The sequence below is a fragment of the Trichogramma pretiosum genome, unplaced genomic scaffold (genome assembly GCF_000599845.2).
Source record: "Trichogramma pretiosum strain Unisexual culture from Peru unplaced genomic scaffold, Tpre_2.0 scaffold149, whole genome shotgun sequence".
Taxonomy (NCBI): Eukaryota; Metazoa; Arthropoda; class Insecta; order Hymenoptera; family Trichogrammatidae; genus Trichogramma; species Trichogramma pretiosum.
The window spans coordinates 102,611-124,085 of NW_019640821.1; the positions used below are offsets into that span (position 1 = coordinate 102,611).

The 21,475-nt window shown below is 39.8% G+C and overlaps 4 protein-coding genes across 4 annotated transcripts; 2 read left to right on the forward strand and 2 right to left on the reverse strand.

Annotated features, from left to right (window-relative positions):
* Positions 1-4,012: 4,012 nt before the first annotated feature.
* LOC106649472 (ras-related and estrogen-regulated growth inhibitor-like) lies at positions 4,013-8,357 on the forward strand. The gene is made up of 3 exons (XM_014366908.2): positions 4,013-4,219; positions 6,444-6,895; positions 8,093-8,357. The coding sequence occupies exons 1-3, from the start codon at positions 4,093-4,095 to the stop codon at positions 8,333-8,335; spliced, it is 822 nt and encodes a 273-aa protein (XP_014222394.1). The 5' UTR covers positions 4,013-4,092; the 3' UTR covers positions 8,336-8,357.
* Positions 8,358-8,835: 478 nt separating this feature from the next.
* LOC106649603 (Bardet-Biedl syndrome 2 protein homolog) lies at positions 8,836-14,269 on the reverse strand. Its single transcript, XM_014367073.2, has 4 exons — positions 13,937-14,269; positions 12,182-12,905; positions 9,010-10,104; positions 8,836-8,942 (listed from the first exon to the last, which is right to left on the reverse strand). The coding sequence occupies exons 1-4, from the start codon at positions 14,159-14,161 to the stop codon at positions 8,848-8,850; spliced, it is 2,139 nt and encodes a 712-aa protein (XP_014222559.1). The 5' UTR covers positions 14,162-14,269; the 3' UTR covers positions 8,836-8,847.
* A 127-nt stretch (positions 14,270-14,396) lies between these two features.
* Positions 14,397-15,834, reverse strand: LOC106649575 (ER membrane protein complex subunit 10). Its single transcript, XM_014367035.2, has 4 exons — positions 15,541-15,834; positions 15,190-15,453; positions 14,838-15,104; positions 14,397-14,762 (listed from the first exon to the last, which is right to left on the reverse strand). Exons 1-4 carry the CDS (start codon positions 15,598-15,600, stop codon positions 14,658-14,660), a joined length of 696 nt encoding a protein of 231 aa, XP_014222521.1. The 5' UTR covers positions 15,601-15,834; the 3' UTR covers positions 14,397-14,657.
* Positions 15,835-15,958: 124 nt separating this feature from the next.
* Positions 15,959-19,237, forward strand: LOC106649574 (mitotic spindle assembly checkpoint protein MAD1). Its single transcript, XM_014367034.2, has 7 exons — positions 15,959-16,151; positions 16,281-16,541; positions 16,627-16,857; positions 16,927-17,372; positions 17,447-17,911; positions 17,983-18,290; positions 18,356-19,237. Exons 2-7 carry the CDS (start codon positions 16,281-16,283, stop codon positions 18,697-18,699), a joined length of 2,055 nt encoding a protein of 684 aa, XP_014222520.1. The 5' UTR covers positions 15,959-16,151; the 3' UTR covers positions 18,700-19,237.
* The last annotated feature ends 2,238 nt before the right edge of the window (positions 19,238-21,475 follow it).

A 21,475-nucleotide genomic window follows, 5' to 3' on the forward strand; every position in this document is an offset into this window, starting at 1 on the left:
GATAAGCGATTTGAAAAAAATACTTTTAACCCTCCTGAAAAATGTTGTTATCTCATCTAAGTTTCGACGTTGATTGACGGTAATTACGAGATCTCGAGTTTTAGTGGCTGTTTTCATGAATAAACGCGGTTATCTGCGCGCCCCTGTAAAAGTTCAACGCGAGTACACGTGGACTCGAGCTGCAGCAGCAGCGGCAGCAGTGCAGCCAGCGAAGCAATATGAGCACTTATCGGTCTGTTATTTCTCGTATAAACATTGTATAAACAAATTAACGCGCTTGGATCGGGGTGGACTTGCGAAGTAGAAATCGCATTTATCACGTTCAAAGCTCTGTGTGTTTTGCAAAAAGAGACAAAAAGACGGACTAATGCACCGAGCTGCTGCAACGGTGTAAATATCTTCTCAATAAGGACGTCGAAGTGTTTTTTTTTAGAATACCTCTGATTTATCAATGAATATTTTTTTTTATATTCCATTATACGCTTCTGTCGCTCAAAACGCCACTTCGGCGCTCGGCGATCATCCTACTACGGTACATTCTATGCACGCGCCAGATTCAAACAGATAACTTAAATCGAAATCCGACCGCTATTACGTAACGCCAGAATACGAATGTATCTCTCCATGTATAGCGTGTATGTAAGTATATAAGTTTGTCTCGCGCTTCGGAAAAAATAATAAAGTGAATTACGAGCGAGGTTATAGATAAAATTTCTCGTGTATATAATGATAAAAAAATCGGTATTATTAATGTGTTTGTTTCAAAACAGTTTTGCAGTAAACATCTATTTTGCTAGTCCTATGATAACTCGGCGCGCCGCTTGGCAGATTGTGTGCTTTATATATACGCATTGTGAAATTTCGTTTCTTCGCAGTCACCGTCTTTTGTAAAAAAAATAAAACAATTTTAATTATTATATACCGATATTATAGAAAAACGATTCGAGCGCGCGCGCACAAAAAACGAAGACACGATGAGGCATCGGAGTCGAATAATAGTTGGCGCGGATTTGAGTGCACACTCCGCGAATACACTGTAAGCAACATGCATTTATGCAAATGAAAATTAATGGACGATTAAAAAAAAGCGAGGAGAGAAACTAAGATAACCGGACATGTGTATAAATATTTTTAATTGCATATCCCAGTAATTACACACTTACTTTCTTGTAATCGCGTGATAAATAGCTTAATCAGCAAGTTCAAAAGACTTTGTCTGACCGATAAACGATTCAACTCCTAGGAAATAATTTCCTTTCCCCCCCCCCCCGAAATTAACGCAGCGAACCCTGATCGATTTTATTGGGGGGTGCTTCGAAAAGTTAACGAATTTTTCGGGGGACAACTCGGAAGTACATTCAATGCGCGCGTCGCCTCTCTCTGCGCAAATCGATCGAAGTTTAATTTAAATTAATTGATTCCTTATCCACGAAAGACACGATGTCGGTACAGACATAAACATCTTGAACCTCGGTGTACGGAGAGAAGTGAGAATTGAAAAATGATGTGTTTACGCCAAAACAAGACCGAGGCTTCTTCTCTCCAAAGAGAACGACGAAAAAAAAAAATGAGCGAGCGAGATTAACCGCGATATCTTTCATACATTACCGTATTATCAGCGAGTTTTACTATATACTTTGTGTACAGTCGACTTCGAAGTAGCTCGCGAGCGCTCGCACACGCTGCGTAAAATATATATACACGCGTGAAACACATATACTCAGCTGCTTTTGTCCCCCTCGAATTTATGTATTATATATTTCGCTATGAGGTCGAGCGAGTCGGTTATATACGGATTTTTTTCTTTTTTCATGTCGGATCGAGATCACGTGAATCGTTATTTTGAAAGCCTAAATTCTTCTTCGGGGCGCGCGAGCGCAATCGTCTTTGTAACGTGACTGACACATTTTTCCTCGGGCGAAAGACAAGAAGCAGCAGCAGCAGCAGCAGCAGCAGCAGTAGAAACGCGATTAACTTATGGTAACAGGGTCGAAGCACTGCAAGTCGAGATACTACGCGCGCGGCCTGCCGCTGCTGTGACAGAATGTCAACTTCTGATGACCTGCCGACAGAAAAAAAGTAAACAACAAGATACACACCAGAGATATACGCAGACTCTCGATACTGCTGCTGAACGCAGCAGCATTACACATTTTTATGTATCGATAACCTGTACCTTGTATCGAATTTATCTTTTCGGAGTTTTTTTTTTTTGCGGAGTTTTTAAATTAAATTACTACCGTTGTTAATGAGACGTGAAGTCGTCTGCCTTGCCATGTCTCTTTTTTTGACGTTTGAAAAAGTTCATAGTCATCTCCTTTACGATAGCTTTCTTGAGAATAGGTATTTTAAAAATTTTTCGTGCGCAAAAAAAAACAACTATTTCGTGCGTTCGCTATACGGCGCGCGCGCACGAGATAAGAGAGCTTTATCAAAAATCCTTTTAGTCGAAAAAAAAAAATATCCCCAAAATTAGCTACGCTTGGAGCAGCAGTAGCACACACACGTGTAGTGGAATTCAAGTTGTTTTTCGAAAATTAATACAACGTTTTTTATACGCAGACAAGGTTGAATTTTTATATTTAAATGTCTGGCTCGATTAGTTTCTCACAGTGACGTAAAGACGATTCACCCCCGATATTACAGTGACGTTCGAACAAAACGAATCGTTGGCGAATTTCGAGTAACGAGACATCGTCAATTATAATATAATAAGTGTCGCTGTCATCTCGCGCTCGTATTAATCGGCGCCTCGACACACACGTACACTCTTGATCCAATTTTGAATACATGCATAATGATTCACCCCGTCTGACTAATTCGTTTCCACGATTGTGCATATAGTATATGTAGCGCTCGATGCGTAACGTACTTACGCGAGCAATACAAAGAAGTCATATGTGATGAAAATCAATGAACATAATTATGCTGTTTACTCTGTTTCGCGTATAGCCGCGAAGAGTATACGAGATTACACGCGCGGACAGCGTAAAGCGAGGAAACGTATACGAAGATATAAAGCCAGGCGTTTGGAAAGAGGATTGCGCGGTGAACTCTGGGAGATTAGTGTACACCGAAACTTTTTATCTGAAAAAAAAAATATATAATGACCGAGTCATCTTGTAATAATGTGTGTCTCCCTGCTCTGCTGCTGCTGTTGCTCCGAGCAGTGCGTTTTGAAATTTCTCAACGAGTGAAACTCTCGTGTATCGCTACCGAATTATCATCGAGGAAATATATATATGTAACAGATTAAAACGGTGCTTGTACGGCGATATTTTTATGAGCTATACCTGAGAGACCATCTTACTCGAGTGTTTACAGCAGCAGTAGTAGTAGTAGTAGTAAAGCTTCATCGGTCCACAAGTGACCTGCTCTGTTTTAGGCGTGTAATGTCGATGTCGATGACACGATTACGACCTCATCTCAGGTTCCATGAACTGTCAAGGAGGCTGCGCCCCGCGAACTCGTTGATTTCCCATGTACGAGCGAGAGTCAACGTATCGTATTTTTGAATAAATATTTTGTTTTCTAATGATGTTTGCGCACGTGTTTTTTTTTCTCTGGTGTGTGCTGCTTGAACCTGTTGTTTGTTTTTTTTTACTCAGTTTTTTTATCTAAGTAAACCACCGGCTTTCGTTGGTTTTCGTCACATTAAATAAAACTTGTACAGAACATCATTCGACTAATATGAGTATACAGCAGCTTCGTCTCGCAAATACATGATTCATCCGATGTTTACTGAATCTAATTTACTCGATCACGCTCCAGTACCTTTTTTTTTCATTTTTTTTCCTTTTTTACTTCGTAATCACGAAGTAATCACTCGAAAATAATTGAAAAATACGCATCGACCACGCGGCCAACAGCGTTTATACACAATATATCTAAAGTAATGCTCCCTCGAGCGTGAATCCAACTTATCTGCATAAACGCTCAATTACTATGCAGCGTTCAATAATCGATTATATTTTCTCTCGTATAATAATTATGATTTATGCATAATCCAGTCTGGCGCGGGCGCGTGGCCACGCGCGTGTGCAATCGTCGCGCAGCTGCGTGCGAAAATTTTCGACTTCAGTCGGTGGCGAGATGCAAGCCTACACGGGAGGATGGCAGTTCGGCTTCGGAAGCTCGAGCAGCGGCAGCAAAGACTCGGCGTCGAAAAATCGCCTCGTTAGAATCGTACTTCTCGGCCAGCCCGGGGTAGGTAAAACCGGTGAGTATGTGTGACATGATAAAAAATAGGATTACACAATCGAGAGAAAAAAATTGATCTAATGCCAAGCTCGTACTTATTACGTAAATTAAAAGAAAGTTCAATACACGTTCGAGTGAGGTCTTAGATAATATATTATTTTTAAATTACATATACATGTATATACAACCGTATAATATCGATCGATATTTCAAGTACATTACTTATATGGGATTCAAGTTCAATAGGTCTCTCGTCGTCGTCGTTTGTGCGCGAGACTCGCGCAGTTTAAAAGTGCAATAAATATTTACACATTAGCATTACTTTTCTGCCAAACGATAACGCGCTCGCGGCTCTTATCGTGTATATACACGCGAGAGTAGTTACATGCAGTTTATGGATTACAACTATTACGGTCTCGTATTTTCCGATTGAAATTGGATCGATGTTAAAGAAAAAAAAAGACTTTTGAGTCTTTGAAGGATTTTCTAGATTAGCCGCGCTGGGGTCGTCGCGCGAGATTTGAAGTACCTACGTGTATAAACTTAAAATCTAATCGATAGTTATCGGCTTCATCGGCTTTCGGATGTACGACGTCGTAAAATCACGATCGATCTCGTCGGATCTGATCTAACGATCGTACACATCATCTTTGGCCCGTATTATATATGGGTAAGGCTCAGAATTTTTTAAATAAACCTGCGCTCGTATGTCACCGATCTTGACGCGCTTTTGGTATGTTATAGTACATGGTAAAAAAGACCCAAAACCAAAATTTTAGACCCCCTCCCCCCTCCTACCCCCCACTTCCGGTATAAACGTCCATTTTCTATCTATATTTTTTCTGAAGATATGAAGCGATTAAAAAATCTGAAAAAATTCACAAAAATACTTTTCAACAATCCAAACAATCTTGAATTTATTCAGATTTTTTGAGTGCTTCAGGCCTTCAGAAAAAATTATTGAAAATTTTGAAAATTCATATACGGCGCTACGATGCAATACAAAGCCTGATCTTTTTTTCCACTTATTTTTGACATCAAAATACATAACCTCAAATTTTTTCAGATTTTTTCAGACAGAGCGCTGGCGGTTTTTAGCCGAAAAACGCCCTTTTTTTACGAAAATAATTTTTTTAGGGCGATATGAAGCTTTAAAAAATCTGGAAAAATTTTTTTCTTGTTTTTCAGGTCAAAATACATAACCTTGAATTTTTTCAAATTTTTTAATTGAAGGCGATAGCATCTATGGCTAAAAAACGCTATTTTTATGAAAAACGGTTCCTGGAACCCAGAGGTTCCGGTAAAAAAATTTGAAAAAATTTTTTTCGAATTCCTTGTCAAATTTTAATAAATTTTGACCGTCGCAAAATTTCGATTGGAGCTTCCTAGCTCATTCTAGAGCATAACAAAGATTCGAGCGAAATTCTGAAGACGTTCATCACAATTACATTATTTTTCAAATTTCTTCAGAATTTCGCTCGAATCTTTGTTATGCTCTAGAATGAGCTAGGAAGCTCCAATCGAAATTTTGCGACGGTCAAAATTTATTAAAATTTGACAAGGAATTCGAAAAAAATTTTTTCAAATTTTTTTACCGGAACCTCTGGGTTCCAGGAACCGTTTTTCATAAAAATAGCGTTTTTTAGCCATAGATGCTATCGCCTTCAATTAAAAAATTTGAAAAAATTCAAGGTTATGTATTTTGACCTGAAAAACAAGAAAAAAATTTTTCCAGATTTTTTAAAGCTTCATATCGCCCTAAAAAAATTATTTTCGTAAAAAAAGGGCGTTTTTCGGCTAAAAACCGCCAGCGCTCTGTCTGAAAAAATCTGAAAAAATTTGAGGTTATGTATTTTGATGTCAAAAATAAGTGGAAAAAAAGATCGGGCTTTGTATTGCATCGTAGCGCCGTATATGAATTTTCAAAATTTTCAATAATTTTTTCTGAAGGCCTGAAGCACTCAAAAAATCTGAAAAAATTCAAGGTTGTTTGGATTGTTGAAAAGTATTTTTGTGAATTTTTTCAGATTTTTTAATTGCTTCAGGCCTTCAGAAAAAATATAGATAGAAAATGGACGTTTATACCGGAAGTGGGGGGTAGGAGGGGGGAGGGGGTCTAAAATTTTGGTTTTGGGTCTTTTTTACCATGTACTATAACATACCAAAAGCGCGTCAAGATCGGTGACATACGAGCGCAGGTTTATTTAAAAAATTCTGAGCCTTACCCATATATATTATTACAGCGATAGCCGTGCGCTTCGCGAGCCGCCGCTTCATCGGCGAGTACGACTGCAGCCAGGAGCGTCGCTATCGCGTCGAAAATCGGCTGTCCTGCAGCTGGGAGCTGGTCGATCCGCCGGGCAACGATCCGGGCAACATCCAGCGTGCCTTACTCGGTGGCGGTGGAGATTGGCCCGACGCGGTGCTGCTCTGCTACTCGGTGGCGGATCGAGTGAGCTTCGACGAGACCTGGAGGCTGAGATTTCTTCTGAATCAGGCGTGGCGCGCCAAAAAATCCGGTCATTATTACTATCATCATTGTCAGCAGCAGCCGTGTGTCGTGCTCGTAGGGAACAAGAGCGACCTGGCCGAGGCCGGCGAGAGGATGGTCGGTACGATGGAGGGACGCCAGAGAGCGAGGGATATCGAGGCCCACGCGTTTCACGAGATATCGGCGAGGGAGTCGCTGGATCAGGCAAGATTTTTTTACTGTGTATGGTCAAATCTAAAAAAAAAGCAGCTTTTTTAGCGAGAAAAAAAGGGTGACTTTTTTTGAGTTTAAAGAGAAAATCGGCAATTTTCATAAAGCTACCTTGTGTGTACGCGACTGCTAATGTCAAATCGCACCCAGAAAAAATAACTAATCGATGACTAACGATAGGAAATTTTCTCAGCTTTGCGATGCCGACGTAAGATTTTTCGATAATTGTCATTTTCACCCGGAAAATTGTCATTAAACATTCTCGCAGCGATATCTCGGGAAACATATTACGGAAAAATGAGCCGAATGATTAATTTTCGATTTTTCCTAATAAAAATGAAAAGTATCGGAAAATCTGATTACATAGTTAAAAAACTGTTTTTTTTTTTTAGATTTGACCAAATACGCGCGTGAGCAATTAATAAACGAAGATGCGATCGTCGTATTTTTGCCGATGATGGAGTGCGTGATCGGCAATACATTAATTGATAATCTCTTCGAGTAAACAAGTAGATATTTATCATTTCTATATAGACGAGCACGTGTAAGACCTACCTTTTAATCAAATAGTTTTTTTTTTTGTTTTCAACTTGGCCTGTTTTTTTTCTAATTCATGTCGATGATCGTTGTTTGCGCAGTTTTATCATTTTATTCTAATGTGTGTAGTAATTAGACATGACTCTTTACATCTTCTTATCACGGGTGGATGTGTTTTCGCAGCTATGGTAGATTTTCAAAACGGACACGTGTGTGACCGGTAGCACTTCCATGGTACATAAAATGGTCTGTTGCCTAAATAATCTGAGAACTGTAGCCGGTAAACAGGGGTTTATAATGGGCATATCTATTATCTATATACGAAGATGGTGCGGTGTCGTTATAGAACCACATTTAACTTCACTTCCCACCGAGCTAAATCGCGTTTGATTGTGATAAGTTCTTTCACGATTTGAAAAAAAAAGGAAAAAAAAATCAAACGGAAGTCACATTATTTTTCTGACATTCGAAGATACCATATATAGCATAACGATGAATCAAGACTCGGTTACGGAAAATGAATCTGAAAAAGATGATAAGATTGGCCGCTGCCTCATGGTAAAAACAATTTCAGAGAGACGTTCGACAGATAATTAGAAAATAGTTTTAATTACGATACAAATTTTAACATAAACAATCGAATTATGCACACAGGTAATGGCTGTATTCATCAGCGTGGCGAGGCTGGTTCTATCTCCTGGACCATCATCGATCGAACATCATCATCAACAGCAGCAACAGCATAGCTTCCGGCTGCGAGCCTCGACCGACGGCAGCATTGAAAGAAGACGCAGGACAAGCAGCAGCAGCAGTAGTTCGCATCAGCAGCAGCAGCCCTCGTCGTCCTCGTCGACCAAGAGACGATTGAGCATCTCGGCACGAGGCGCCCCACATTAGAGCAGCACCGAGCACGTTTCGTTCTCGTGACAAAAATTCCAAAAGTCACACATACCTCGCTGACGCACATAGAATTTTTGCAATTTTTTCGATTACATACACGTATATTTGTTCTTTTTGTCTTCGCGTCAACCTCTCGAGGAAGGCGGAGAAATCGATCGCGAGAATAAATCAATGTCTCAGCGCCGATGTCCCGAAATATCGTCGAAAAAGAAAAAGAAAAAAAAAGACGAGAAGTATAAGAAGACTCGACGATAAGATAATTACTACGGTAGATACAACGGGGAGCGATCCGGTTGCGGATAAAATTCCGAAGAGTGTGATGCGCGCGGCCCGCGATCAATCTTAGTTGTTTACTTCGTTGTTGTCGAGTGTCGAGTGGCTCCCCAATTGATATCGGGATATATCATTTACACATCGTCACCGCGGCTTTAAACGCTCGATTAATGTATAAATTTATACGTTTTTTCGCTGATTTCGTTGCGGCGATGCGAGGCGATAACGCGATGAATTCATCCGTGTCTCAGGGCCAGCAGCAGAGCTTTTCCGTTCTCGTCTTTGATGGCGCTACGGCAACGTTGCACCACGTTCGTCGCGGCTTTGCCGGCTACACATAACGAAATAAAATGATATATATTTTAAGATCGATTGGAAAAAGAAAATTACGCTTATACCTCTCAACCTCGCCGCGTTCTGCACCCCCGCGTTCAGATCCTTCAACGCGGCCAGCATCTCGCCGAAGCTCTTGGATCTGATCTCGTGATCGCGCACCAGATCGCCGTTCACGGCCCTGAGCTCGGTCAGATACGTCCTCATGCCCACCGGGTCCTCGATGATTCGCGAGTCCTCGAGATGCACCACGAGATTCTTCACCAGGTCCGAGGTGCCGGCCTGCTCGGCCTGCAGCTGGCTCTCAACCTCCTTGAAGCTCTTGAACTTGTCGAGGGCTCGCAGCATTCGCTGCTCCTCGGCGACGAATCTGACCTCGGCCGTGGCCTCTCTAAGCCCCAGATAGGTCGTCAGTGACTGCACGACGTCGCCGGCGAAGGCCGCGTCGCGAGTCTTGAGGGTCAGCTTGCCGGCGGCGTCGACGCGCAGACAGTGCACGTCCTGGTCGCGCATCGCCCTCAGCCAGATCTCCAGGCCACCCGCTCGTGGGCCTTTGTCCAGCACCTCGATCTCCGCGGACAGCACGAGGCACTGATTCAGCCACAGCGCGACTCGCTGAGCCCGCTCGGCGATGTCCATCACAAGCTCCGAGGCGTCCACCTCGGGCGGCACCTCGTCCGGCCTGGGTATGGCCTCGTACATGCAGAAGGCCGGCAACTGATGGGTCAGCTCGAGCACCATCAGCACGTCGTCCTCGCGCTGCTGCTGCGTCGTCTGCTGCTCCTCCAGCTGGCAGCCACCCACGCAGGTCTTGACGTGCACGTCGATCGGCCCGTTCTTGGGGAAGCGCAGCGCTATCTCGAGCTCGCCCTGCGGCTGGGCGGGATGGGCCACCATGCTCTCGCCCTCGAACACGGCCTCGGCGAACACCATCACGTAGTGGATGAGCAGGCCGGGACCCGAGGCGAGACCCAGACGCACGGCGCCGTTGGACGAGGCGATGCTCACCGCGAGCTTCGAGCCGATGAAGTAGTTGGACTCGCTTGAGTTGCGCTGGCGCAGCTCCATCTGGAGGCTCTGCTTCTTGGCGAGGAGCTCGCGGTAGAGCTCGGCCTGGGTGGTGGCGGTGTCCTGCACGGCGCCCGACGGGTAGCCACGCACTGCGAGCGAGACAAAATTTTATTTCAAGTAGTTACATGTTATTATATCATGTGTCATATTAAAGTGGCTGTAATATAGTATTTTTTGTTTATGAGAATTTTTTAGTAAAACTTCTCCTAAGTACGGACACTATTTCCATACACTTCAATCATTTTAACGAAAATTGCCAACATTTTCAGTGATTTTATGAGCCATAGATATTTGATGAAATATTGAGTTAAATATTCGGAAATTTAGAAAAAATAATCAAATATCTGCAACTTCATAATGCGTTATTGATTGTTTGGGTCTTCTAATTGATAATAAAGTAATGAGTGAATAATAACAGTACAAGGGGCCTTATGGGAGAAAGTCTTTTCCTCGCTGACGCGAGACAGTGGGTCACTCTCAACTTTATCCTTTCCCGAGCTGTCAGTCCTACCCCTCGGACCGCAAATTCAGTCCGGTCACTCGGCGCGTCGTTCTAGTACGAAGTCATCTCGCGATTTTAGTCTTGATTCTTTTTTTTTAAGAAATAAGTTCTACTGCTTTATCTAAACAGTCAATTTATTCCTCCAAGAAAAAAACCAAGACTAGAATCGCGAGATGACTCTTCGTACTAGAACGACGCGCCGAGTGACCGGACTGAATTTGCGGTCCGAGGGGTAGGACTGACAGCTCGCGAAAAGATAAAGTTGAGAGTGACCCACTGGCTCGCGTCAGCGAGGAAAAGACTTTCTCCCATAGTCAGGGTGTTTTTTGAACAATTATAAGGACTTTTTCGAAGTAAAGTTTTTTTCCTAGGTGCTTGGTAAGCATATAAAAAAATTGATCAAGTTTTTACATGGTTTTTTTTACGAGGCGCCATTTTTTTGTCCACCATGTTGAATTTCGATATTGTAACTATTGGACTTTTATGTCAACACCCCATGGACGCAAAAAAGATGTGTTAGATGCACCGATCAAGTCTCTTTTGATTCGAAAATTTAGATCGAATCAAAATTTCTTTCAAAAAAATCGTGTTTTTCGTTGTTCAATTGTTCATAACTTTTGCTCCTCAACTTTTTTGACAATTCTGACACCGGAATCAAAAAGTTCATAAAAGTTCACGTCAGAAATGACTATTTAAACATTTATCAGATATTTTTTTCGCGAAGTTTATAGCACTAGAACAAATGCAGGAAATTTCGTCCGTTTGGCCCGAAACGGGTTAAAGTCATCAAAAGCTTTTGTGACAGTCATTTTTTGGGCGCAGGTAACTGATCTGCAGTTTCATCTTCTGAACTATAGTCATCACTTCTACATTCGTTAATTATATCAGCATCCGATAACGTACCAGTAATCACTAAATTATCATCGACATTTACATATTCATCGTATGATAACATTACGTTCTAATCTAATATAATATTGATTAACAAAGCCCGCATGGCAATATCTTCAATTACGATTGATTCATTTTTCTTTCTAAAATCCTGCTTTGTTAAAACAGTTTGCCACTGTTTGTGAAGATACCGTTTTGCAAGCATTTTGAATGATTTCTAGACTATAATATTTTTATTTCAAAAAATTGTATTAAAAATCTGCAAAATTCGAAAAAATTCAGAAAAATTTGTTCGAAATAAAAAGGTTGTTTTAACATTGTTTTAAATGGGAGCTGGCCGAGACCTGTCACCTTTCTTCGAGTTAACCAGGTTTTCGAAATAAATAGGTTCGAATCAAACAGTTTCCATTATATATCATCAGTTTTATGATCGTTTCTCGGTCAGTGTCCGCTAACACGGTCGATTTTACTGTAAACACAATCATTTTTCCCATAGTAGTACACCGACACAATCGGTGTAATAAAAAAAATCGAAAACGAGAAATATCTTCGATTGAACTTTCCTGAGCTAAATAATAGCCCCCCGAGAAAACTTGTTTTCGATTTGTATTTTGACCGGCGTGTAGAGAGAAATTCGCATTACGTAAACATATACACGCGTTAAAGATCAATGAACTTTTGAAATTCGAGTTGTTTTTCTTCTCTACGGACAGCTTCGCTTCATAATATTTTCGTTTCGCTGATCGCCGTATATAATACAAACGTGTTCTCACCTTCGCCGTTGACGGTGGCCACGACGAGATCGCATCTACCCGTGCGCCTGTAATCGGCCTCGATCAGTCCGGCCACGGGCGCCGACAGCTGTATCTTGAAGATCACCTGGCCGTTCGAGGCGTTCCGCGCGTCCAACTTGCCGCTGCTCCAGCCCGAGACGAGTTCGGGCTTGCCGTCGTTGTTGAGATCGAACGAGCGCATTGCGACCACCCGATGCTTGGACTTGATGCGCCAGGCGATGCGACCGCACTCGTAGACGCCCAGGGTGCCGCTCGACGGGCTCGCCGTGCCGTAGGCGAACTGTCGCTCGGCCAGTGCCACCAGCTCGACGACCTCGGCGTTCTCCTTGGCCTCCCACAGCACCGCGTCCTCGCGCTGAGCCTTGAGATAGTAGTCCCGGGTGCCCGACAGCAGCTCGTTGGCGCCGTCGCCGTCGAAGTCGAGCACGGCCAGCGCGGTGACTCGCTCCCTGGCCACGGTCCAGAACACCTCCTCGCCCAGCTGGTCGAGCAGGGTGATGGAGCAGTTGCCGCCGACGCAGAGCACGGGTTGCTGGAGCCAGCCGAGCTTGCCGCAGGCGATCGCGTAGGCGCCGTCGGCGAGCTCGCGACGAAACAGATCGGCGTTGTCCTCGACCTGGTAGGCGAGGACGTGGCTGGCGGTGCCGACGAACAGCACGTCGCGCTCGTCGTCGTCGAGGCAGCCCGTGGCGATGGCTGTCACCTGCGTGGGTATATAGACCGATCGCTCGAGAAAAATGCTCACTTTGTTCGCTTGTAAATGATACCTTCTTCACTGAGAAAAAAATTCATTGATACGATGAAATCTAATTTAATATTTTATTTACTATTAATTTAATCAAATGATTGATTGAAGCAATGAAACTTTGGTAAAAACAATTAAATATTTTGTTGGATGAAATAAAAAAGATTGAATCAATGAAATTATTTCATAGATTGTATTTAATTAAATAATTTTGTTGAATCAATGAAATTTTTTTCTCGGTGTTCAAGCAAAAGAGGTAAACTTTCGATCGAGAACTTTCACTCGATCAAAAAAAATTGGTAATATTTCTAAAATAGGTTTTGAAGGTAAAGAATTCAAATCGTCTGACATTAACTTAGAACTGGCTGATATTTTTATTTTCGAGTACTAAGTGCATTATAAACGAACATAGGTGACGATGACATGTACGAGAAATCTATTTTCGTTCTTAAAAATTAAACGAAAACATTTACCTGAAAAGTATTAAAATGTATACCGGTCGTCGGATACAAAATAATCTAATTAACCGAATAGTCCAGTATTCAACCAGGATAGAGTTTAAGTTTTTGATCATTTATAAGTGCAATTATATATTTTTTTCTGAAAATATAATGTTTAGAGGAAGTGAAAAAAATTTTACTTTAATTACTATTGATTGAAATAATAGCTCACGGTGGTCAGAGGCACTATATAGTAGGTTCGCCCTTTCTAAGACATTGATACTAAAAAAATCTAGTCAAGTTTGTCATAACAATAATTGAAAATTCAAGTTATAAATAAGCGATTTGTCTAGATATCATCTTATTTCTTTCTTTTTATATTTCTCATATAATACAATATAAGGGCTGCGATAGCGCAACAGTTGTTACCCTCGCAGTATCCATAGTAACTGCCTCTGTTTTGTAATTTCAACTCCACGCTTACCTACAAGTGCCGAAGGTTTTTTATCTACAATGATGACATTTTTAATTTATAAAAATGTACATTACCTGACGGCCGATCTGTAATTCAGCTATTTCACCCTGCCAGGTGAGCTTGTGCTCGTCGAGCACGCGAAAGTCCGGCTCGAGGGGCGCCTCCCGGTGAGGGCTGTGTATGAGCACGTTGCCGACCGAGGTCGAGGCGGCCAGGCACGCGTGGGTACCGTCGAATTTGCCGCAGGTCACCCGACCCGGCTCCAGGCGACGATCGAGCTTCAGCGTGAACGTCTCCATAATAATTGTCAGTACTCTGCGCCCATCGTCGCTCACGTTGGCGGCGTCGAAGGCGCTATGTTGTGGCTTTTGTACTTACATAGTGATATCGATCGGAAAAAGTAGGCGGGGAGACATTGAATGGGGAATGTGGGGTGACCCATGAATGTGTCTTGGATAATTGATATTGAATATTTCTCCAATTTTCATGTATTGCAGTATATACTCAAAATAAGATTAACAATAAAGCACAAAATTTATAATTTCTCGCTTTATTTTGATAGAAGTAAATACGATTTTTATAATATCTGACTTCAATTTGATCACTAACAAATAATAATTCATGACTGTTCTCTTTAGGTTTTTTTTGGGTCACATTCATTTAGGCATTATACTTATAAAAAATGCTTACTGTAACTTTTTACACGCAGTATAACGATTTGTTGGTCTAGTTAAAGCAGAACTTTAACAATGTTACTTGACGTAATGCAAATACAACTTAAAAAATTTTCCTAAATTATTGGCGTTGACCACCACCACCGCCACCACCTGCAGCAGCTGCTTCTGGATTCGTAGCGGACGAGAGGACAAAGAATATTAAAGCTGGGACTATGTACATCCACTGAAAAAATTGAATCGATATTAGTTGTCTGATATTTATCTTCAGCAATGCAATATTTTGAAGAGATTCACTTACATATTTGGCAAAGAATGATCTGTTATCTTTAACTTCACCGCTTTCTCTGGCTAGTTTTTCTTTTTCAAGTTTCTGAATGTAAGTTGCAGTATCCGGTACTGGACCACCATCTGGATACTTAACTTGAACATCTGTACTCCATTGTTTGGTCATTGGTTCGTCTAAAGTACATGGGCCTGTGGCTATTAAATTAACTGCTATTGGCTCGGCTGAGCTATCTAACCAAATGTGTACATAATCCTCCAAACCAGAGCCCAGTAAATTACACTAAAAAAATGACAAAGATGACATTGAACATAGAGTTGTTAAGAAACAGTATTTGATTGTAAAAATAAAACTTCATTTTTATTACCGCTAGTACAGAAGTGAGGAAATTTGTTTCGCTATTCGATGAAGTTGTTACTGTTGCCTTTAACCTGTACATGCCATTATTTTTAGCCAGAGACATTAATTTTTGTAACTGAGATTCACTAATAGCAGATTGTGCAGTTATAGCAGCTCCACTGCGAATACTTGAAATGGTAATGTTGCCCCTTTCAATAAAATTAGGTTCTGGAGCATCATCCAAGGAATGAAACAGTCTGACATGAAGCCATCCGTCAAAATCTAATTCACTCTGTCAAAAATGAATAACAAAGATACCATTAATGAATGATAAAAATACCATTATATCAATAGATGATCGACAAAAGTTAATACTTACACAGCACGCAAAAGACAGTAAACTAATAAGCGTTATTGCTATTTGGTATTTAAACGTCATCTTGATCTGACTTAACTCGATGAGTATCTAACTTTTCAAAATTGTCATACAAAACACTTAACAAATTAAATAACAAACATCTATGATCTGTACTAATTAGGATACAACTATTAGTTTTTCATTGTTGTATTGGGGTTACGGTTTTTATTATGCCGATAGGCAATATCAGCGTGGCAACGTATGTAAACGGGCAGACAACGCAGACGTCCGTAGCGTTTAGCAGAAAAGTATACGCAGAACACTTGCAGGTTAGCGTAAGGCAGTGCTGCTGCCTGGGTATCGATACATTCTCTCTCACTAGATCTAGTTCTTTCGCGTTCCGCTAGTGATTTCTTACTTCGACGTCTCGTTTCGCTTATAGCTCGCTCTTTAGCAGACTTAACATCATGTATGTAGCATTTGTGTAGCATTAAGCATAAGCAAAATTTTGCGCGCCTTTTGACGGCGTTTGGAGTTAGCGAAGTGAAAACAACTAATCGCCTGCGTAAAACAGTCGTAACAATCAACGTTTTCTGTTCGTTTGATGCCTGCCGAAGCGCAAGTTTATCAAGGTTTGTATTTATCGTTGTGTTTGTGTTTCAAATATTGAAAATATAGTGTCATAAACTTGCGTATTATAGGTTAGCTTGTGCGAATATATAGCGGTGTATTATTTACTTTTATTTTATAATTTTTTTCAGATGGATCGTAAAGACACATCGGTTAAAGTGAGTGAAAGTGATTTTGAACATGGAAATTACCCCTATCTACCAACCAGCACACCACTGCGCTCAGATGCACCTCATCACAATTTTAGTTTGAATACGCAACCAGGTTCTGGCAATACTCATGAAACTCCTAAAAGAATGAAGCTTGAAGGCAGTATTAGTGACTCTTTCAACACAAGTAGTGCAGAATCTATTCCTAGCAGTCCTTGGGAATGGCGCAAGATGAAGGCAGAGGTGAGACAATTATTTTTAAGTGATTACAAAATACTTTACACTAAGTAGTTGATGTACTTGATTGACGATATCTTAATAATTTTAGTTGATAAGTTTGAGAACAAGACTCACTCATCAAGAATCAACAGTTCAGCAATTACATCAGATTCGCCAAGAGATGGAGGAATTATTTCAAAAGGAAAAAAAAATTTTACAAATTCAAATGAATCAAGACAAAACTATGATAAAGCAGCTAGAACTTCGAGTCGATGTAGGAAGAAAAACAATTCAAGAAAGTAAGGCAGCCCAATTCCGTGCTGAAAAAGAATTAGCTGAGGTAATTATTGCATTAAGCTCTTTTGAATTTCAAAATCTCAATTATAATAATTATTTTTCAAAATAATAGATGAAAATGAAAATGGAACAAAAAATAATGGTCCTCCAAACTGAAAATGCTAAATTAAAGCAGATATTGGAGAGAGAAGTTGAAAGAACATTTAAACCAGATCCAGATAGACCAGAAATAGAAATTAGATTATCTACTTGTACTGAAAATCTAGAATTAGCAAATAAGAGGATTTTGGAATTGGAAGAAAATCTTCGAGAGGCTAGAAAAGATCAACAAAAATATGAACTTCAGAATGTAGAATTGCAAGCTTTAAGAGTAAAAGTTGAACAATTTAATTCTGAAATATCTCACATTGAAGAAAGTAAAAAATTTACAGCAAGAGCTGCTCAAGCATATGAGCTGGAAAAAGAATTAAATCAAGCAAGAGCAATGATCACGAGTTTGAGGGAATCTTTGAAAGGAAAACTTCTCTTAGAAGAACAAATTGCACATTTGAATTGCCGGTAATTATAACTATTGTCAAATGATTTTCTACAGATTTTTTGCGAATTAAATAATTTACAAACATTTTTTATAGACTCCAGCGTACAGAAAATCTTGAGAAACAAGTCTCACAACTAGAATTTTCACAAGCAGAGCTTCTTTCTAAATTATCTGAATATGAAGAATTAGGAATATCTGGAGGCCCTTCAGCTGTCAGACGAGAAATTAAGAGCTTACAATCTGCAGTCTTAGATTTAACTGCAGAAGGAGGTGAATTACGTCAAAAAATAAATATCTTGGAAAAAGATTTAGCCAATGCTAATTCTAAAGTAGAGGAAACCAAAAAACTACTTACAGATACAATTAATTCTCATGACAGATTAACTCGATTTGTATCTAGATTACAAAAGAAAATGTCGCTTGTTACAAGAGAACGAGATAGTTATAGACAGCAACTAGATAGTTATGAGAAAGAAATTACTGCCTATCATAATAATGAAAATCCTTCTGTGTCTAATGACAGAATACCAGTTCTTGAACGCACAATTGAAAGTTACAGGTAAGTCCTTATTTTTAGTTATTGAATCCTTAATCATCAAAAATGTATTAGATAGTATAATTCATTAACAGAGAACTAGTAGCCAAACTTGAAGCTGATATTGAGGCTTTAGATGGTGCGCCGCATTTACAGGCATTTAAACTTTTGAAAGAAGAAAATGAAAAACTAAAAGATGAAATTGCACATCGTGCTTTGAAAGGTGATTTCAATATCAATACAAAAATTGTTCATTATAAATTAAACCCTGCAGCATTAGCTGAACAACAAGCTGAAGAAAAGGAGAAAGCTTTACTAGAAGAGGTTGAACAACTTCGAACAATTGTGTCCAGTGGCAGTACTGGAAAAGGCCCTGCTCCTTCTTTTTCATATCATTCCAAAGGTAAGTTCTTCAATAAAAATATTAAATCCTTTAATATCAGGTTAATTTATAGTTTTCATTTTCAGAAATTGCCGAAATACAAAATAATTACGAAATCAAAATGTCTCGACTGAAAGAGGCTTTCCAGGCCACATCGCATGAGTACAGACAGGCTTGTTACCAATTGACCGGTTGGAAAATCGATCGAACAAAAGAGGGACAATATAAATTGGCGAGTCAGTACGCTGAATCGCCAGGTGATTATTTATTTTTCCTTGTCACCGATGATGATGTTAATATGATAGAAACACCTTTTTCGGCGACTTTGACGCATTTGATTGATCGGTATCTTCAGCAGCAACAGAGCGTGCCCATGTTCCTAAACGCTGTTCAGTCAGAATTATTTGATCAGCAAACAATGTGTCATTAATTCATTTGTAATAATTTTCAAGTATGCACAATATACTTGAATAGCAATTCGTAGGGTATAATTAATGTTGATAGCGAGCGATAAGTTGTCAATTTTATGAACAAAGAAAGTGTAACATGTTTTATACTGTAAAATCGTGTAAATAGTACATAATTATAATTAAAAAGTTTGTACATTCTATAAAAATAATACTACAAAAATTTTTTAATAATGTACTAGCAATATGATTTTATTAGCATAGCTTAAGTGAAAGTAAAAATTAATATTTTCAAATATGTTTCTCGAACTATGTACTAGACGCGTTCTGGTGAAAACTACGCGAGTGCCTTCCTTTGGATACTTCTGAACAATCGCGTAGTTTTTTAAATTTATTTATTTTTCAATGAAAATCTCAAGAGAATTATGTAAAATTTTTCGTTGTAACATTGTCTTTGGTGTTATATTGAATTGGTTTTAAGTACTTAGAAACTTGAGATTGCGATTAAAAACCGATAAAATTAAATTGTATTGTTAAGATGAATACGTGTATCTATACATAATTATTAAAATTTATATATTTTAAAATGAGTGCTTTTCATTACTATTTATATTACTAATTCCACAGAAAATTTAGGAGAATTTTTTTTTAAACGACATTGTACATTTATATCAATTGAATGATGACGATGGAAAAAATCTTAATAAACTGGTCGATTCTTTTCTCATTACTGCAATTGTAAGGCACACCACAATGGCAGACTATATCGTATAATATCTCATAATCTCAATGTTCAAATGATAAATTTATTGACATCGGTATACGGAATACAATTCTCTCGAGTTTATGAAATTCCAATAGACCGCAAATCAAATTCGCGGTTCAAATTCAATCTTAATCATAAATTGTTGGACTAGAAACGGACTTCGTTTCATTCAGGGTCTCCTATATATAGTTATTGATAATAAAACGATTTTCACGTAATCAAATATGGAACTTGATAATTTTCGAACCGCAATTCGTAATCGAATAAAAAATTGATTGACCCTTGTTTAATTGTAATCCAAATATGATATCCCGGTACTGACCTTCGTTACCGCCACGCGCTAAATTAAAAATTATTTATATATCATTGAACGACGGCATCGCGCTATCCGATCGTTCGCTTTTTTGTTTACCCCGCACAATGATCCATGAAAATAAAAAGACTTTTTTTCCATCCGAGAATACTTCATTAAATCGAGGAGCTGTATACACTTTTCCCATCTCGACTCGATGAGACCTCTCCGCGTGGCGCGCGGCTTGGGAAAAGGGAGAGAAAAACCGAGAGAGAGAGAAGAGCATTTATCGTCCGCGCGATTATACATATTTATTGCGCGTCTCCTTATCAGATATCCAATTATCGTCTTTTCACCGAAACAATCCAATCAGCGATAAGACAGCGCTCCGAGGCTTTTTTTCCCTCCGTCCTCCTCCTCCTCCTTGACTCATTTTTCATTTTCCGACCTCGTGGTAAACTGCAGTGCTGCTGCTGTTGCCTGGCCCCGTGGCGCTTTCTTTCCATTTTCGCTCGCGCTATATACGAGTACAGAGAAAGAGAGAGAAAGATATTATCCCCATTGCTTTCTCGGGTCAAGCTCATTTAAAATGATAACAAAAAAAAAAGGTGGAGGAAAGGAGCAATGAAAATTGTAAAATGATAAAAGTTTAAATTACAGAAACAAGTGCAGTAGAGGGACAAAGGGACTACATCGTTATATCGTTACAATTGTAAAGGTGTTTGGGATTAAATAATGTTTAATGCGTGAGATATATAAGATCGAATCGACAACTTTTAATAGATTTTAGGACAGAGAGAAATATTAAAATGGTCCAAGCCAGTAGTTTTCCTCTAATTGTATCGTTCTTAAAGATCATTTCCTCGTCCTCGTCGCTATTAATGTTCATGGCTCGATTGTAAAGCTGTGCTGCAGCACCAGTCCGCTTAGAATTTCAGAAAACTTTTCGGAAAACTTTTCCCAAGGAAGCCCCGTGCGCGCAAAGTGCTCTTAATGCGCAGTCGTTCGCGAAAAAAAAAGAGATAAATTTTAATTTAGAAGACTCTCAAGTATCGAAAAATAATAAACCCTTTTTTAATCATCTCGCGCGCTCTCTTTTGGATGACGCGATACCTATTTGCGAGGCCCCCGACAAATAACAGCTGCGAGTTTCGAAAGTTTTTCGTTAGCACACGAAAATTGAGTTACGCACTTTTTTCTGATTGTAGTAGTTCGGTGGCAGGGTTTTTTCGAAAAAAAGGCAATACAGTACCTCTAGTTCTTCTCGTTACATCGAGATGATTTTTTCGAGGTTCCGTAATACGAATGAAAATTTGTTGAACTTTTATCCCTTTTTTTTCACATTTTTTGACGTCCTTTGTCTGAAGTGTATGAAAATTCGATAACGCGCGCGCTAGTAGACGGCGAAAATGGCTCTGAACATGAAAAGAGAATCGATATTTATGTCTCGAAGCTTTTGCAGCGCGGGCGGCGGCGGCTCTTCTTAAAATATGTAATCGGACTTGTCAAATCTTATCCTCCGGCTTTCCACCAAATTTTCGACACCGTCCAGGCCATACTTTGTATATTTCGCTGATTTATGACTCGCGATATTTATACAACGGCGCGCGCGCGAAAAGTGTACTCTCGAGTACGGATCTTTTTTCTTATTCAACCCAGAGAGAGATAGAGTAAAAACGTTCAAAAATCCATATAGTCGCGGCGGAGGAGGAGGAGAGAGCAAATCGTGTGTGCCCCTCGA

Coding starts and splice junctions, on each gene's coding strand:
- LOC106649472 (XM_014366908.2), top strand. CDS start 4,093: ATGCAAGCCTACACGGGAGGATGGCAGTTCGGCTTCGGAAGCTCGAGC. Junction 4,220..6,443: donor GCCCGGGGTAGGTAAAACCG/GTGAGTATGTGT, acceptor ATATTATTACAG/CGATAGCCGTGCGCTTCGCG. Junction 6,896..8,092: donor CGAGGGAGTCGCTGGATCAG/GCAAGATTTTTT, acceptor TTATGCACACAG/GTAATGGCTGTATTCATCAG.
- LOC106649603 (XM_014367073.2), bottom strand. CDS start 14,161: ATGGAGACGTTCACGCTGAAGCTCGATCGTCGCCTGGAGCCGGGTCGG. Junction 12,906..13,936: donor AATTACAGATCGGCCGTCAG/GTAATGTACATT, acceptor ATACCCACGCAG/GTGACAGCCATCGCCACGGG. Junction 8,943..9,009: donor GAACGCGGCGAGGTTGAGAG/GTATAAGCGTAA, acceptor CGTTATGTGTAG/CCGGCAAAGCCGCGACGAAC.
- LOC106649575 (XM_014367035.2), bottom strand. CDS start 15,600: ATGACGTTTAAATACCAAATAGCAATAACGCTTATTAGTTTACTGTCT. Junction 15,105..15,189: donor TCCTCACTTCTGTACTAGCG/GTAATAAAAATG, acceptor TCATTTTTTTAG/TGTAATTTACTGGGCTCTGG. Junction 14,763..14,837: donor GATCATTCTTTGCCAAATAT/GTAAGTGAATCT, acceptor CAATTTTTTCAG/TGGATGTACATAGTCCCAGC.
- LOC106649574 (XM_014367034.2), top strand. CDS start 16,281: ATGGATCGTAAAGACACATCGGTTAAAGTGAGTGAAAGTGATTTTGAA. Junction 16,858..16,926: donor CTGAAAAAGAATTAGCTGAG/GTAATTATTGCA, acceptor TCAAAATAATAG/ATGAAAATGAAAATGGAACA. Junction 18,291..18,355: donor TTTTTCATATCATTCCAAAG/GTAAGTTCTTCA, acceptor TTTCATTTTCAG/AAATTGCCGAAATACAAAAT.